Consider the following 18,894-nt stretch of genomic DNA (forward strand, 5'->3'; position numbering starts at 1 on the left):
TGGCTGGCTGGTGGGTTTGAAGCAAGTAAGCAAGCAAAAATAAAAAATAAAAATGGAGAAAAAAAAAGGGCTTAATAAATACTTTTTACATAAGAGTGTGTACTTTTTATAAAGTTTCACTTGGTAACCACTAGGGATGCAACGATACCAATTTTTTCAAACCGATACAATACCGATACTTGGATCTGCGTACTTGCCGATACAGAGTACAAAAAACGATACTTCTACCACACACACACACACACACACACACACACACACACACACACACACACAAATGCAATGAATTGGAAGACAGGTTTTATCATATTCCCTGCCGATAAAAAATAAAATCTTAATGACCAAAAAAAAAATTCCAAGTGAAAAATAAGCACTTCTGTTAAATTATTGCAGAGTCTCCACATTGTAATTTTACAAAATATCACTGAACTATTGGCACTGTCTCGAGCTTTCAGAATAATAAATAAACACTTCTGTTTGGAATAAAATAAATACAAATTAGGTTTGCGAATAAATTAAACTTTTAAATTATTGCAGAGTGTCCATATTGTAAACAAACAAACAAAAGAATTATTATAAAATAAATAATAAATAAAATAATAATTGGCCCCCTAGTGGCCAATCTAAGAACTTACAACAGAAATGACAAGCCACCCTCTGATTAATGAAATAAGTTGGTATCAGTTTATGGTATCGGTTAACTTTTACGAGTATGAGTACACACACATATTACAGTATCGGCCCCGATACCCGATACCAGTATCGGTATCGGTGCATCCCTAGTAACCACTTTAATGTAACTGTGATAATTAATTTATATCAATTGATATTGATAGTTATCATTTTTTAACTTACAGCCAATTTATATTTTTCCAGGATACCATACATGAGTTAACCCTTGTGAAGTTGGATTTCTGAGCAATGGGTTCAAACCCAGGACAGTGCTAATGTAAAAACCAACAAACAAACAAGCCTCAGAATCAAATTGCTCAGATTTCGCCATCTTTTATTTTCAGTTGACTCCTGTTAGTAAAATGACAGATGCATTTCTTCATATGTACATGTGACTTATAAAAATAGTCAGGCAAATGAGAGAAAAAGCCAGAGGAAATGTCGCTTTCATTCATCATTATGTACAATCGATATAGAACATTGCATTTTATTCACGCTATAAACACAAAAACAAACCCATTAGAACAGATGTAGTGCTCAACTCAGGACACTGGTGCACACCTTTTTTTTCTTCCTGTTTTTTGTTTCTGAAACATGAATGACATCAAAGAGAACCACAGATTTCTCATCACAGAAAACAATTTTGGAAAAAGTAAGAAAAAAATGGCTCTAGAATTCAGAATTTACAGTTTACAGGTGAAGATTTTTCCGCAATTTTTGTGAATCGCCTGTTTTTTAACTTAAATAACTTAAAACAACCAAAATAAATGTGAATCGATTCATACGTTTAACATTAGCAGCATTGCTCTATCAATCAGTACCCCTTATTTTAGTAGACCTTTTCTTTCTTTTTTTGTTTTTACATTATTTTCCCCATTGGACACAAAAAAATAATCAGAAATTTTCCATTTCCACCTATACATGAACACATTTTATGGACACAGTTTTAACTGCCTGCCTGTTGGTTTCGGTACATCTTTCATTACAAAAATAGGAGCTTTAGTACAAAAGCTGTTTGGTATGGTGGGTTCACATTAAGCTCTGTAAAATGCAGACTTGTCCACCAGCTTTGCGCTGAACATATCTACAGAACAATTAAATAACCAAATGTGCATGTAGGAGAATCAGTAACACAGAACAAAAATCTAAACAAAATAACAATTAAAAATAAAAAACAAGGGAAGACGTGGCTCAGTGCATTTGACAGGAACTCCTTTTTCTCGCTACCCGGGCAAACCCAAGGATCTGAAAAGCCCTTTGAGCTACACGCCTTTGGGTTTCCTGTCGTCAATAGTAGAATACAGCTTGTCTTCTCAAAAAAGCACTTAGAAATACTTCTGTCGAAAATTAAAATTAAAATGCTCAAGGCAGTGTTTTTGTCCACTGCTCTGGACAAACAAAAAAAAAAAAATAAAACTAAATGACTATAAATGAACAAATGCAGAGGCTGGTTGAGGCTGTACCTTTAAATTGTTGTGGTTACTCTAGCTTCTATTTAGTTGCTGAGCCAGAAGGGAGAGCGTGGTCCTCCAGGTAGTGAGCCTCAGTTACTATAAATACTCTTGTTTATTAGTTTAGGTGGGCGGGGAGGGGACGGGGGGGTATCTCTGGGAATCACAGTGAAGAGCAGGTCAGTTATCTGTCAGGGCATATTAATACGAATACGCGTACGCGTGTATCATCGAGCCCCAGGACCGCCAGGACCCTTTCCTTTCCTGACTGCTCCGTGGCTGCTGTGGTGGTGGCTGTGGGCCAGCTGTTTGTGGGGGCTCGGGGTGGAGGTGCCTCCTTTGGTCTGGGGGGAGGAGCTTCTGCTGAGGCTAAAGGCAGGACTGGTACCAGACCGGCCCAGGGAGGTCTGCAGAGGGCTGGATGCAGAGAGGCCCGCTGAAATTAGGGACAGGAAATGATAAGGTTATTTATCATGTTCAAACAGACAGTTCAGTAAGACATAACTGGCTTGTGTTTGTTTTTTTGCAGTGATACCACAACAAAATACATCGGCCTCAAAAAAACACATCCATCCATCCATTCGCTTCCGCTTATCCTTTTCAGTGTCACGGGGGGCGCTGGAGCCTATCCCAGCTGTCATAGGGCGAGAGGCGGGGTACACCCTGGACAGGTCGCCAGTCTGTCGCAGGGCCACCACACAGGGACAGACAACCATTCGCACTCACATTCACTCGCACATTCACACCTAGTGGCAATTTGGATTTTTCAATTAACCTATCCCCACAAGCTGCATGTCTTTGGACGGTGGGAGGAAGCCGGAACCCGGAGAGAACCCACGCAAACACGGGGAGAACATGCAAACTCCACACAGAAAGACCCCGGCCTGATGTTCGAATTGAACTCAGGACCTTCTTGCTGTGCGGCAACAGCGCTAACCACCGTGCCACCGTGCTGCTCAAAAAAACCAAAACAAAAAAAGTCTCGATTAGACATCTCTGGGAGAAGTTCATAACAGTGTCAACTGTGTGGCACTGATTGGAATGTGGAATGATTATGGACTCTAACAATCTTCTCCTTTGTTACTTTCTCTTGGCTTACTGTATCCATAACAGGAGCCAGTAAGGTATTCATTCAGTGCATTCATTGTGGCTTGAAAAGAGATGCCAGGTCAGCACTCTGGCTTGAAACATTGGTGAAGCTGTAACCTTGTGCATGGGTAGTAGACATTTAGCTTGCAGGGAAAAGGACAGATTTTAAAACAATATTTTTTTTAAAAACTGAGTTACTCTTGAGTTAAGAGTGCTCATTTGAAAATATGGATGTATGAACATGAGAAACAGGACAAGCATGTTTGTTGTGACATCAACAGTCCTTAGGAACATTTGTCCAGGAAATGCATTGACAGGTAAACAAAGCACACATAACACACATATTCCTTTTGATTTCTGGACAGCCAGTGCCTGTGCATATAGATCCGTACAATATTTACATACCTTTCGAAACACTGTAGCCATAAGCAGCATAAGCTGCTGCCGAAGCAGCTGCCGCGCCTGCCATCGCTCCTGCCATTGCTGCTGCGCTACCTGCAGTTGACTTACGCCCGCGTCCTTTCCCTCCAGTCTTGGCACCGCCTCCAGAGCCTTTAGGCCGCCCACGACTCCGCCCGGACCTGCCTCTGCCTGGACTGATTGTGTCCGAGGCTGAAACACCTGAACACCACAGGTGATAAAAGGAAAAAATAGTAACAAAAAACTCTTCAGTATTTTACAGTCAGGCAACAGAGGAATAAAGTCAGGCGGGAATCAACATCACTGTCAGAGACACTCAGTTTGGTTTGGCCTTGACCCAGTCTCTCAGAGTCTACTGTGGTAATTTCTCTGCAACATTTAAGCGCAATTGCACATTAATCACGGCTCATCATTACTGTAAGTGCTGGCTCAAGCAAAAACAGGAACACTCTTCTCATTTTCCATACTGTCTGCACAATCAGAGCCAGAGTGGTGATGTACCTAATCCTCCAGTACCTTGTCTTCTCCCTCTCTGACTCCCCACATCCCACCACTGGTCTGCATTTTCTCTACACGTTTCACTCCAAATACTCTGGATTACAACCTCCCTATGTGGGGAAAAAGGCCCTACTCTATCACTAACACCAAAGCACACATGAAAACCTTTCATAAAATTCCCCACGCTTCCCCCGACCTTCAGGGCTAAATTTCACTCTTCTTTCCTTTCCCATTTTCAATTCACCAGTTGATTCTTGATTATTTGCTTTCCATCTCATCTTCCAAACCTTTCATTTAAACATCATCTACATCTCTGAAGGAACCAACTTTTTTCCCAGCTTGCTGGCTCTGGTTATCACTACACATCAATAATCTTGCTGGCAAGCACCTCTTAGCATGGCAGCGAAGAAGTATGGATTTAGGAGAGATTATCTTGCCGCAAAAATCCAAAGTGAAGATAAAAGGAAAAAACATTCACCGTGTATCTTGATTTCTGAGTGCGGCCGAGCCAAAATAAAACTGTTATAAATGTAAAACAAGCAAGAAACGAGCTGCACACAGCTTATGAGGTAAAAAGCCACTTGTCTCAATGGACCCCAGCCTATTAAAACACAAGGCGAGATAGCAGAGAGAACATAACAAGCCAGCCTTCTACGTGCAGCGATGACTTTCATGTAAGTCACACTAATTTGCTATTCTAGCAACAGTAGAACAAGATAATAGTCTCATGGAAATGACAGATTAGGTTTTATTTGGCAACTCCACACTTGGAAGAGATTATATGTACTTAGATTATTTTTAGTTAGGACAAACCATTAGGTTTCTGATAGTGTATGAGATACGTGGCTGGGTGGGCTGGCTGTTTAACACTGCCAAAAATGCATTGGCTAAACAACCAGAGAGCAAGAGAGACCTCTAAAGCCTTTATATAGGAAGAACACAACTTTTAGCACCATTTACATACTTTGGGGTTAAGTGACTGTCTTTAATGCTACATATATGCTACATATTTATTTGGAAACTTTGAACTTTAGCTGCTGATATCACTCACTATACAAACGGATATGTCCTAAATTCAGAGGTGGGGAGTATCAGTAACAAGTCAAATCTGGTCTTGATCTACAGCAAATTTTCCAGGGACACTAACTGCAGAGCAAGTCTATGCAAAGTGCAGAAAAACAAAGTATTCTGCTCTACTTGCTCCATGAACGATGGCTCGACTGAAAATTGTTTTCTCACCATTCATATTGTCAGAGACTGATCCAGACACAGAGGCGGGTGAGTTGGTGGCACGAGACTGAGGCGCGGAGGAAAGTGGATCATCCACGATGACGAGCATGTCGCTGCTGCTCTCATCCGCGTCGGCATCAGGAGGTAATGAGCCGGGCTGGAGCTCGCTACTTAAGGAGATCTGTCCATGCATAGGAGTACAAACAGACATACATACAGGCTGCGGGTCAGCACCACAAGGGAACGAGGAACCGGGTAAGTACAGTAAAGGGCAACAAGAGGAACAGTCCGAGGAACAGAGAAGAAAGGCAAGGAAAGGAAAGGAAAGGAAAGGAAAGGAAATATTCAATGTGCAAGGTATAAAAGTGACAAATGGTTGAGAAAAGGTAAGAAGGATAGAAGAGTGGATCAAAAGAAGAGGAAAGCCGGAGAAGAGAATATAGGGGAAGAATTAATAACCCAAAAGAAACAAAAGATAAGAAAAGAAAAGGGGAGGAGGATTAATAGCACAGCATGCAAAGTAAGATGGTGAGTTTGTGGATGCAGGCCAAAGAAGCCTAATGGAGCAGCCACAAGTCATCACATTTAACATAAATCTGATCTCATCTATGACCTCATCTATGACCTACACTTTCACAAAAGCATTTCTCTCTCTTTATCGCACACATGCACACACCATCCATCTCTCCTGTTTTTCCTCTGGATCCCTCACCTCGCTGAAAGGACTGGGCATGGCCGAGTCCATCTCGACGCTGATGAACGAGTCGTCTCCATCTGCCGACAAGTTAGAGTTGTCTGCTGAGGGGGCGTGGGAAATGACCAGGTTCACTTCCTTTTTCCTCTTGTTCTCCAGCTCCTCGTTCTTCTTCTGAAAGTTAAAAACAGAAACGGGAACAGGAGAGGGTATTGATGAAATCAATTCTGCTGAAGTAGGGGTGTGAAATTTTTTTCCCCTCTAAAACAGAATTAACCTAACTAGTAAATATTAAACCAGTGGTTTAAGCCACTTATTGTTAGAAGGCATTGCTATGCAGATGATACCCAGCTATATCTATCAATGAAGCCAGATGATACAAAATAACTACTTAAACTGATGATCTCTAAATTCAGATAAAACATAGGCTATTGTTTATTGTTTGCCTGGATTAGGTGACCCTGAACCCTTCCTTAGTTATCCTGCAATAGGCCTGTGCTGCTGGAGGCTTCCCATGAGGCACTGAGTGTTTCTTCTTCACCCACCTTGTTTAATTGTTTTTATCTATCACTTACCATTTAATTATTAATTATTATTAATCTCTGACTCTCTTCCACAGTGGGTCTTTTGTCTTGTCCTATCCCTCCCCTTATCCCGGACCTGTCGCAGCAGATGGCTGCCCCTTCCTGAGCTTGGTTTTCCTTCCTGGTTTCTTCCTGTTAAAAGGCGGTTTACCTTCCCACTGTCGCCACTTATATACAGGGGTTAGGTTTTCTCTTATTTACAGAAAGGACTTTATCGTACATTGTAAAGTACTGTGAGATGACTGTTGTTGTGATTTGGTGCTATATAAATAAACCTGAATTGAGTTGAACTGAATGCGCTGACAGTCAGTTGCATGGCATATACATTTTCTGTTCAGCTCTTGAGTTCAGAGCAAGACAAAACTGACCAGCCACTGACCAGATTGCCATGAAATCCAGTATGGATATGATCCCCAGAGGAAGATATTTAATGATTTTAGATGAACCTCTGACCTTCCATCTGACCCTACTTTAGTCACTGACTATCTCAAACTAGTGACCTGATTTCTGTCAGATTCACCAGCTATGTACTGTATAACGTCTCAAAGGAATAAGTCATGATTTCAATGTCCCCTCGACCCTTCCTGCAGCTTCACTATCAAGTCAATGTTATAATTATGTTAGACAGAAGAGAGTCTATCGTCTAACAGACAGACTACAGTTTTCACTCTTGAGCTGAACACAAAACCTTCTGTAAAAGTTTCTTCCAGGACTCTTGTCTCCTTATCTTCCCACCTTACAATTTCTTCCATTCCAACTTTCTCTCTAACATTTCACATGTGTTTCTACTCGAAGTATTCTACATATTCCACTCCACATCCAGGCAGCCACCAACTCAGTTAATCAGTTCCATACCTTCTCAGCATACTTCTCCCTCTTCCTCTTGCGCTCCTTCACCTTGCTGCTCTCCTCTTGCTGCCTCTTCTCCTCTTGCCTTTGGCGCACTACAGAAAGAGACACAATGTTTGTTTTCATATTTTCCTTCCCCTCACAGTGAAACTCGAACATCTGCCCAATCAAAACACTCACATTTCTTCTCCAGCTCGTCATCGTCCAAAAGCAGGCTGACCACCTCTTTGGGTTTGAGCGTGTCTGGCTTGAAGTTGCCTCCAGAGATCACTACCCTTTGGATCTTATTACAGAAGACCATTAAAGCATTAATCACCTCTGTTATTAATATGACCATTATGCATTTGTGCTATTTTGCTGTTGTTGGTTTAAAAAGAATGGAGGATATTTTTGACACACCTCGCTCTTTTCCTTGGCCCGCTGCAGTATCCTCTCCTCGATGGTGCCTTGACAGATGAGGCGATAGACGGTGACCTGTTTGGTCTGACCCAGCCTGTGAGCCCTGTCCATGGCCTGTTGGTCCACTGTGGGGTTCCAGTCACTGTCATAGAAGATAACCTGCACAGGATTAAATAAATAAATAAATGTCATAATATTTTTCTTTAAAATTAAGATATCCATGTTTACCACATTGTCTCATTTTTTTTGTGTGAAGAAAGCCTGAGCGTGAAACAGACACTCCCTTCTCTGCAATTTCGGAGACTAATAACAATGACGTGTTTTCCCAAGTGAACTGCCTTTTAACGTGACAGATGTCCTGTGTTAACAATCGCTTCACGCTCATTGTCATGAAAGCTAATTTCACGCGAACAGGGCTACAGGGAGTTTATACCGAGACATGTTAATAAACACTGACATTATCATTTTCAGAGGCGTGTTTACCCCTACTGATTACATACACAATCATGCACCTTAGTCATTATCCAAACGCATTTATTTATGCTCAAACTGTGTTTCAAGACAGAGAATGTGTGCTGCCCTGGATATAGACCTTTAGTAAATGTTAGTGCTATTTAAACTATGATATGGTATCAATAAGGGGCTCACAGTGTCAGCAGCAGTCAGGTTAATGCCAAGCCCTCCGGCCCGTGTGCTCAGCAGAAAGACAAAGATATCCGTTCTGTGGAGGCCAGTGAGAGAGGAGTGGGGGTGGAGGGAATAGAAGAGGGGGACAAAATCAGAAGATATCATTTCCAACTGCAGCTACAGCACAAATATCCACATATCATGCCATTAAATGAAGTTGCAATGTAAGTTAAGAATAAAAATGTCAAGCTTAAGTCCTGTACAGGATGTGAAATGTGCACCAGTAGTGAAAGTCCTGCACCGTAACGCAACTTCAATAAACTCCAATAAACTTCAAACTCTTTTGTCCTCCAAAAAGAGTAATGCTGGCGCCTGAGAGCTATGTACTAATGCAAACCAGAGAATGTGGACTAAACACACCCATATATATTTCGATGTATGGGTGACGTCTTATTTCGTGCACGCACAACCACTTGCACTCTAGGTCGTATTTTATCTTTACCCACCGACTCTGGAAGTCAGCCACCATATCCCTGCGCTCAGAAATCTTGGAGGATCCATCGAGGCGCATGTAGGTGTGCTTGCGATAAACCATGTACTCCTGGAAAGATGGGACAAAGACAGTAAAGAAAATAATTACTAATAAATAAATAATGACTCCTCATTTATTCTGGTCTTTCGCAGAGCAGAAGGTTGGCTTACTTCCAGTAGGGAGGAATATCACAACATCTTTTGCTTTATTTTCATAAAACCTATAACTAGAATAACTAGATCTGCATCAAGTTAATAAAAAAAAATCTGTACTCTAGGATTAGCCAATATTTGGCATTCATAGATCGCCCTCACCAGTGATTTCGAAACCAGCAAACCAAACTTATCCAAACTTCAAATCCAAAACTCAAATCTCAAACTGTTCTTCAGCCTCTGCTCTGGGGATTGCAAGCAGCAACTACACACTGAATCTAATAAGCTCTCAAATATGAAATTCTATTCTTTCTCTGAGGAGTAGATAAAGCCTGCAGCCCTACTTGTTAAATTTCAAGGGTCAAGGAATATTCATCTGTGCTGTAAGAATTTCTTTCTGACAGCAATTTTGTGTCCAAAATTCCAAAATCCCACATTTCTTATGTGCATTTGCTGGAGTTGAAACCTCAATCCGAGCCCAGGGAGGCATTGAGAAATCAAGAGCTTGATATTCTATCCCCCCCAAAGTCTGCTAAGCTGCGCTGTGTGCGCCTGTGTGTGTGGGTTTGATGGGAGGAGCTCTGAAGTCAGAGCAACAGCAGTGATGAGGTGACTCGCTGAGCTTCCTTTGAGCGCTGCCCTGAACTCGCGACCTCCTCGATGAAACATGTCAGTCCCCCCTGAACCAGTCACAATAAATGGCCACACATAACAACTCCCCTCACACAGCCATTATCAATGATAACGATGATTTGAAGCTATGTTTTCTATGACCCCCTCCAAATCCCCTCTCACGACACCCGGGGCCCTCAGTCCCGGTAGGGCCTGCCCCCTCATCGCTCTGAGTGTCTGGCTCTGTTCCCAACAGCCCCATCTGCTCTAACCGAACACTACATTAGGGACCATTAGGGCAGCGCTCGCCAAAATGCTGCTAACCTTGTTGAATTGGGCTTTGGTATCTTGCCAGCACAACGCTGCTGTCTTTCTAATCTCCATCTAAATCTGCAGAATCAACGTTTTAGAAAAGTTACACCTGACAGATCAAATTCCTCTGCAGCCTTTTTGTGGTTTACACTTGGAGTCCTGGTTAGTTGTAGCATGCTTTGGATTACTGCCACACTGAAATATAAATCCCAACAGCTGGCAATTTTCTACAATATTCTGATCCAGTTTGTGCTAACCGTAGGTGAAAGTGTGATATTTCTGCAGTTTTTCACTCATTTTCTAATGTATTCCTTTACAAATGTTATAAATCAAGCACTATGTCCGGGTCGGCCTGACTGGACAAAATGTTTACTCTTATCATCGGCCCATTATGAACCACATTTTGCCAAAAAAAACAAAACAAAACCAAAAAAACCAAAACAAAACCTCCCCAAACCCCTATGTTTCCCGAAGTTCACGACGCATGGGAACCCGCAAATTTGTTTTAAGAATGCCCGATACTTTTCTATCCACTCCAATTGCAATTTTGCTTTTTCTTTCAAAGTGGCTCTGGGAACACAGGCTGTTCCCAACTTCCCGTTAAAAATGAGTCCCCACAGTCAAGCAAATGCTGTTAGATTAGTGTGCGTGGTCACAGACTGTTCCTAACCCAACAGCTGTAATAACTGAAAAGAACATGCTGTGGCACCATAATAAAACAGAGTCCACTTCAGAACTGAGCTGGGCTTAAGACTGTTATGTCTGCTGTCAGTGACGTGGTACATACAACACCTGCCCAAGACCACAGGAGCAGCAGAACTTCACTGACCTTAACTATTAAACGGTGTTTCCCATTTTAGGCATTAATACAGATGTGTGAAAAAACACTTTGTAAAACATCCTATGGTGTAGTCTATGCACATTTCTTTTTGCATGTGTGGCTGAATCATTCTGCAATTACAAAAATGCTATCTGGCATTGGCTCCTATGCCAGTCTGTCGAGTTTCTCCGTGTTCTGTTTCTCATGGTGACTGCAAAAGCAGATCATGTTGGCTTTTTTTCCCACTTAATAAATGTTTAGCCACAGTTATTTAGCATTAAATTAATGCAACGCTGAAGAGAGAGTCTATACACAGATTGAAATAGCAAAGAAAATGAGAATAAATATATAAATGACCACATTTTGTTTCACAGACGCAAAGCATATCGCCACCGTGCGGACAAATCAGTGTGTGTGCGTGTCATTAAATGTCTGGGGAGGGTGTGTGTGGCAGGCTATATGAAAACTACATCATATCTTTGACATGTATCAACACAGCAGTATAAATCACACCTTAGCAGAAAGCTCATTGGACCCTTCTATCCCCCTCTAGTACAGCATACTCAACTCTCAGAGTAAGAAGTGAGCGACCAAACTGCATTGAGGAGAATGAAATGCAGGAAAAATGCAATCTCTGGTTCACTACAACAGTTCAGATCATTTTGGCTTCAAAAATAGTTCCACAATATTACAGGAGCCAAATGACTGCAGTAACCTTCAAAGTGTCAGCGAGCAAGAACGTGAACTTTGATTAGCTACTGCTAAAAAGTTGCATGTATAAGCAGAAAACCAGTTCAGACAAGGACAAGGTGATGAAACCTGCAAAACTATCCATTCATCAAAACCACAGTGTTAACAAACACGGTAACTAAAACTCCACTCTCTGGCTTTTCCTTCTGTGTCACAGGCTGTAGAGTTTCTATATTTGCAATCATAGTGTACAGAAACGTACAAACAAACTGTCATAATATGTTCCACAAAATAATCTATGCAGAAGCCGAGCTTTTCATTGAATAATAGGTCACTGTGTGTCACTCCAACAGTCCAAGACAATTTCCCCTCACCCCAAACTAGTGATGGCAGCTGGCCGCCCCACCGAGGAAGTTTTTCCTTCCCACTGTCGCCAAGTGCTTGCTCATAGGGGGTCGTTTGATTGTTGAAAGGTTCTCTGTATTATTGTAGGGTGTCTGCTTTACAATATCAAGTGCCTTGATGTGATTGCTGTTGTGATTTGGCACTATATAAATAAAACTAACCTGAATTGAATTGAATAATGAACAAGGCACACCTGAAAGGCAAATTGCATTAATTCATTTACCGACAAAATTCTATTCTGGTTTGGCAGCAGTTCCAAGAGACTGTGGGCATTTCCCCTCATTCCTGCATTTTAAGCTTTTCAGACTTAGAGTGCAGTAAAATGATGTCTAAGTAGCCCCAGAAACTCAGCTTAAATAGGAAGGCAGTGACTCTGTGGTCCCACTACACTATCAGCTGCTGCCAAAGAAAGCAAACAGTGTTATTTTTCTTTAGGCCACCCGAATCTTAATCCATCAACTGACCGCGTGATGTCACCAGAAGAACCGGCAGCCGACTGGTGACGAAAACAATGATGATAATGACACAGATCAACATCAGCTTCTCCCGCACTCTCTCTCTTAGTCAGAGACTCACTTTCAGATAATGAACTCCATCTGCAGATTTATTTATTTTTTTAGCTATGACCAAGGACAAACATGGAGGAGGAAAAAAAACACTGAAGCCAAATTGGGTGAATGTATGATTTCATCCGTGATTGCCTTGAGCCCATTAGCAGAGGAGATGCTGTCATATACAACCTCCCCCTCAACCAACGCCCACCTCCCATTGCATTATGAGGTCACTTATACACAATGACTTCTGTGATACACAGGGCGCTGTAATGTTGTCTCATTAAATCATAGCTAGAGGGAACGACTATAGGTGGGGCAATCAGTGAGAAGAACACTAAAGCAGAATGACTAGCCAGCATTATCGAAGCCATCTTGAGCTTTCTCATCACTGTCGTTTTCCAGTGGCCTTTAACACGAGGCATTCCTGCTGTTTTCCAGACACACAGGAAGACGGTCCTTAGCCACCTGGGCCAGGTCCATCTACCATCAAAGCATTTAGCTGTGGAACCAGCTCTGCACTGCGCGAATAGGGACAGAATTCCCAATGACATCATGCGAGAGGCTTTTGGCTCCATAGTGATGTTTGCAACAAATATGGAGGCAACAACAGAGTAGTGCACCGAGGCTGTCGACACATAATCACTGTCAGGGCTGTGTTTCAGCATTATATTCCTGTAGGGAGAGCAGTAATGCACTTCGATCTTCATCTTGGATTCCAAACTGACAGCCTCTGACCTTCCAATAAGATTATAACTATCTAAGAAGTTAAAAAGAAAAACATGCATGTGGGTAAAAGTAATACGGGTTCATTTATCCAGCTCGAACCGGGAAAAACTGATTTTGTGATCGTTTATTTGTTCCCACCTTTTCCTCATCCATCTACCTTTGTCTCGGTTTTCATGTTATTTCCTTCTCCTCTAACCCCAAAGACCCTGCCACTCCCATCACCCATTTCCCCTCCACTTCCCCGCTTTCCTTATTGCACCCAGTTATCCCTCCCATCTGGCTGCCTCCCCTGCAGATGAGACCCCTCTAATTAGTCCTGACCTGTTAATTAGCAGTCTAATGAGTGCACCAACGAGGGACAGGCGGGTGGTTTAGAGGTGCTGTAGCGCCACACCCCAACGGTTACACTGCTCGGGTGAGGAGCTTAAACAACTTACTTGGAAACTTGGAATTTATTTAAGCGGATATCTAAAAGATTTAACTCACCTTCAGGTTACATATTACTGAATGGAATTCAGGGCGTTACTTTTTCTACAATTAGCAATAGTGTGAGGGTAACTTATAAATAGAATACATATGAATAGAGCGAGCAGAGCTGTAAAGGGGCAAAGGTAATGAAAATGAGGAACAAACTGTTCTGTTCATAGATGTATGCCGTGTATGTGTGCTTTTATACCTCAAGCAGGTCTATCATGCGAGTCATCTGAGAGTAGATGAGGACTCTGTGTCCCTGAGCCTTTAGTCGACTCAACAGGATATCCAAGGTGTGGAGCTTTCCACTTTCTGTAATCAGGCTTTCCTTATCTGAAAGAGGGAAAGAAAGTTTTACCACACAAACCACCCGGGTGGCAACACAGCAACTTTTCAATATCACTCTCAGTAAGTAGCTGTGTGACGAAATCACATTAATCACTGAAAATATTTAGTGAGTTGACACAATAAAATATCTGCTTACTTACAAAGTTAAAAAAAACAAACTCCAATTAATTCAGAAGTTAGATAAGACTCTTGAATAACCGATCCTCCTAGATCTGGCCCTAATTTAGTGACCGTTTAAATAAAGCCTGTGCCATGATTGACTGTGCTGTTGCTGAGAGCAGAGAGAATTAAGGATACGATGAATAAGAGACAAAGTGAAACTGAGGAAAAAGTGATTTACACTCCATTTTAGACAAAGGCACAAAAGGTGAACAAACAGGCCTGGCAGTTGGTCACGTTTCTGTTGATACCACATCAGGTATTCGCTGGCCTTCAAGTGATTTACCGACAAGAGCAATGGGAAAGAGGGGGGTGTTCTGACCCTGGGTCTGCTGCTGAAGTGGTTTCCTCGATGTCCAGCTGATGAGGAATTAACGTCATCTGACACAATGGTAGAATAAGGAAAAAGCTGTGCCTGCATTCGACCCTGTGACAGGCACACGATGGTGTTTGACCGAGAGGTCGTGGCCCTGAGTGGGAAGAACCTAAAGCCAGGTCCAGGGTCAGGGGACAGGGTCAGGTCAGGATTACAAGAGAGTCCCTATGGGAGAGTGAGGCTTGACCGTCTTACATAAGAGGTGGACTCCTGTCCCCAAGCCCTTTTGTGCGCTGCAAACCTGGGCTTATAAATATTTCCCAGTGTTATTTCTTCACTTTGCTTCGGCCATTAATTCAAAACACATTCTCCAAAAAGCAAAAAACAGACTGAGATACCTTCAAAAAAAATAGCCTCCTGGAACATATTTGAAACATGCAAAAAATAATTGAAATATACACCTGTGTTAAAATGTACCACAGACCCACAATCTCAAATAGATCTTTTTTTAAGGAGACCCTTCTATGCTAATTTGTACTTGGACTGAACCCTGACCTGTGACCTTTTAGTATAACCTCCTGAAAAAATGTCAGGCCTGGCAGAGGTGTTAAAGAGGAACTAATAGAACAGATGAATAGGTGAAATGCTCTGGGGAAGTATTGGAGAGCTCACCTACAGGTCACTGTGGAGTGGTGTCAGCCTGTCAAATACATCCAGTCCTGGTCTCACTCGCACTCACAACCTACAGCTCCTGGGAATACGCTGGCAAAATTTGTTCTGGATTAAATTCATACACGTCTTTAATTTCGCTTGTTGTATTTTTCTTCTGGACAGCTGAAAAGCTGAAAAAGGTTCATGTTTTCTGAGGCGCGTAGCTTTTTTGTCAAGTATCCTGTATTTTTTTTCCATTTGCAGAAAAGAGGATTGTGCAAAGGTTTGTGTGTTGACCGGTCAAAAAGTTGGCTTGAACATGAAAGAGTGAGACCACAGTGGAGTTTGCCACGTAGAGGAAGAAGTGCAAAATATCAAATATCAAAGAATCACGTAAGAGAAACGCAGACAATGGCTGCAGTGAATAGTTTTGTTTTTAACAGTTTCACTCCACTGCTAAGAATTTCATTGTATAACATGACTACCGTCTCCTTTGCAGCAAGAGCGAGCTTAAAGACGATCAACAGCACTTGCATAAATAAGAGTAGCCCACGTTACTGGTTTTTCCATGTATGGCGTAGATAGCAACGTGTAAATGTGGGTCTGCAAAGCTCTACGTAGCACCTACGCACTACTAACGCAAGTACTTTACGCCATTACAATAAACAAAGAAGTTCACCAACAACAACCAACAGTCAAACTGGAAAGCATGTGAGCCAACCGTGCTTTTGCTACACCCACAGTTTCAGCTTTGTAGAGGGCGCATCTAGTCATTATAGAAGAAAAGATGTATGTGTGCTGCATGTTTTCACAGTTTATCATACAGGCTGAATTAGAATGGTACTTGTTCAGTGCTCTGGTAGAAAGAAGCTGATAGTTACTGCACTGCTGGCTGAGCTGTTAAAAAGCTGTAATGTTATGAAGCTTTGCACATGCATGGTGTGTGTAATGGGTTTAGCTGAACATTTTAAATATAAATATAAATAAAACAGCTGTTATGTCCTGATATTAAGTACGCTCTCTCCTTATTCAGGCAGAGGCTTCGAAATACCCAAATAGCTGCTTGGGGGGCATTACCAAGATGGCTGCCAAAGGGCAAGACTTGCTAGAAAGATTTGGTTAGCAGGATGAGCGTTTTATCTCCTGTCATTATGTAAAATGAAAGGTGCAACAGGGATCTACATTTAGTAAATGATATGCGTTCTTCCAGATTAGTATCTTTTCTTGTTATATTGTAAATACAAAAGAGAAAACACCTACAATGAATTGAGCTAACTCACAAAATATTGAAAAATTGTGAAATGACATAGGAAATGCTTTAAGGAGGATAATGAATGGCTTAAATAATACACCTATAGCTAAAGGCATTAAAGTACAACTGAAGCAGATTCGATGTGACACTTTATTTACTCTAAAATAGGCAGTTGTGCATTGCTGTGGTTCTATTCGGTTTGTACAAAGAGCCCAGTGCACCGCAAACCATGAGATACACAATGTACCCTTCCGTGAAAGGCCTGTAATTGGCCTTGGCGTCAAGAAAGTGAATGGACTGAGAAAGTAAAAGACAAGAGAGGCAGGCATGCAGCAGATTAGACATGCAGAACAGAAAAAAAAGAGGTCCAGACAGAGAGGGACAGACGGAGAGGAAAGGGGGTCTGTGGTGGCTCCGGCTACAGCGAAGCTGGATTAGCCTGGTGGTGGCGGCGGCGGTGATGTTGTGGCTGAGATCAGACGGGGCCTCCCGGCCGCAGGTGCCAGTCTAACCAGGGCCGCTGCTCAGTCAAGGGCACTGACTAACACTTGCGGGCCACGCTGCCAACCACCCAGGCGCAAAACCACCACTTGGCAGAGACACAAATACTCATATAAGACAACACTGCTAAACCCCTGCTACTGATCTGTTTGTGTTTAGCAGATTATATTTAAGCCTCCAGACTCCAGTGTCATGTTTTAAGACAGGTTAAAAGCCCCTATCTGAGGATTTTTCTGGCCAAAGAGGACTAAATGTTGCATGTACTTAAACTAAGTCTTGAATGGCATTAACAGGCAATGAGAAAATCCCATATTAAACAGTTGGATACTATTATTCTTGTATACAGAGACGTGTCAGTCACAATAATCCTTTTGTTTATGACTGGATTATGAGGGAGACCATTAATAGGGAAGCTGCTCTGCTCCTTAAGAAAGCAACCTTCTGGTGTTTGATGACACCGGTGACCATGATACAGCATTTGGTAGTTGCTTATCGGCATCACTTGATCATCATCATATTGAATTCTGAGTTGCATTCATACACAGAGAAATTATTAACACAAAGACAATAAAAAAGGAAAGAAAGAAAGGCAAGCAAGAAAACAGGCAGAAAAAAATCGTCCCACAGCAATGTGGCTTATAGAGAGGTTGCAGAGTTCAAAGCATTTAGTACTGCATTGAGAAAACCCCAGTTTCATATTCCTATACTCTATAAAAGGGAAGCCAAGAAAATGAATAATTACAATTTGGGAGGACTTTGGTGGTCTGTCTCATTCCAATGTAACACTTATGCTTACATTATAAGCTACATGTGGTGGCAATGAAATGCAGGACCACTGCCCTTAAGTGTGAGCAAACTGGATATAGTAACTACGCATGTACCATGAATTATGGACGGTTTGGAGGAATTTAAATGAAAAGGTCCTTACGGCTAAAAAAAAAACAGTGTGTTGGCTCGAAAGAGTCACTAAAATTCATTGACATAGCAACAGCGATATTATGTAGCTGATTGCAAACAAAGAGATCGTGTCCAAATATGTTGTGGTGTGTAAATCAAATTGTGGAGTAAAACTGAAAGCAAAAAAAAAAAAAAAAAAAAAAAAAAAAAAAAGGGGGGGGGGGGGGGGGGGGGGGCACAAAACAACTTTAAAATCATGGCCTGACAGGGATGAGGACTGCGATAAGACCACACCCCAAAACACGAGCAAATCCCATGTGGTGTCACACCACTCTGCCGTTGCTATGGATACACATATCAAGCTTCACCACCTGCCCTGCCCCCCTTTCACAGCACCCCCCTCCTCGCCACCACCACCACCCGCTTCAATCCAATCCAGTCTAACAGAGGTATTCACCCAGCCAGGCCCTCCCCATCTCCTTCATGCTTACCGCCTGCTGGCAGATTAAGCTGCACTCCCTTGTCCCTCCTCACACCCCCATTCTACTACATCCACTGTAGCACCCTCCAGCAGCCTCTCCATCCTTCCCTCCTCCACTTCTACACTCACCCTCCCACCCCACGACACACACCCTCTCTCGCTCGCCCCTTCCCTCCCCCTGCTGTCTGTCCCCCGACGTTGTAATCCAATCCCTGCAGGGCCAGAGCCAGGGGTCTGACATGGTCCTGACCCAATTAGAGGCCTGCTGCCAGCTAATTAACCCCGGCCCAGCCCTGGTGCCTGGCGCCTGATACTCCCAAACCAACTATGGCGCTAATTTCATTAATACGCCGCTACAATCTTCTATGCTGTCCTCTGTTTCCTTCCCCTCTGCTGCTGTTGCCTGCCAAAGCCAAGCGGGGAGCTGCCCTGAACACGGAGGGAAGCGAGCCAGATGTGATGAAGAACAGCGATTTTGCAGAGAAGGAGTTAGTAAAGGAAG

General features: G+C 42.4%; 1 protein-coding gene across 2 annotated transcripts in view; it reads right to left on the reverse strand.

The window, feature by feature from the left end:
• Positions 1-989: 989 nt before the first annotated feature.
• The window catches only part of ino80 (INO80 complex ATPase subunit), a 39,908-nt gene continuing 22,003 nt past the window's right edge, over positions 990-18,894 (reverse strand). For both annotated transcript variants that reach the window (XM_087852015.1, XM_087852014.1), the window contains exons 28-37: positions 13,993-14,120; positions 9,020-9,114; positions 8,535-8,607; positions 7,887-8,045; positions 7,668-7,770; positions 7,494-7,582; positions 6,073-6,228; positions 5,370-5,541; positions 3,618-3,833; positions 990-2,559 (exon numbers count right to left, since the gene is read on the reverse strand). In XM_087852015.1, coding sequence (XP_087708141.1) covers positions 2,351-2,559; positions 3,618-3,833; positions 5,370-5,541; positions 6,073-6,228; positions 7,494-7,582; positions 7,668-7,770; positions 7,887-8,045; positions 8,535-8,607; positions 9,020-9,114; positions 13,993-14,120 — 1,400 coding nt within the window. In that variant the 3' untranslated portion in view covers positions 990-2,350. The remainder of the gene's footprint in view (positions 2,560-3,617; positions 3,834-5,369; positions 5,542-6,072; positions 6,229-7,493; positions 7,583-7,667; positions 7,771-7,886; positions 8,046-8,534; positions 8,608-9,019; positions 9,115-13,992; positions 14,121-18,894) is intronic.

This window comes from Neolamprologus brichardi, chromosome 15, assembly GCF_056152115.1.
Source record: "Neolamprologus brichardi isolate AB-2024 chromosome 15, ASM5615211v1, whole genome shotgun sequence".
Taxonomy (NCBI): domain Eukaryota; kingdom Metazoa; phylum Chordata; class Actinopteri; order Cichliformes; family Cichlidae; genus Neolamprologus; species Neolamprologus brichardi.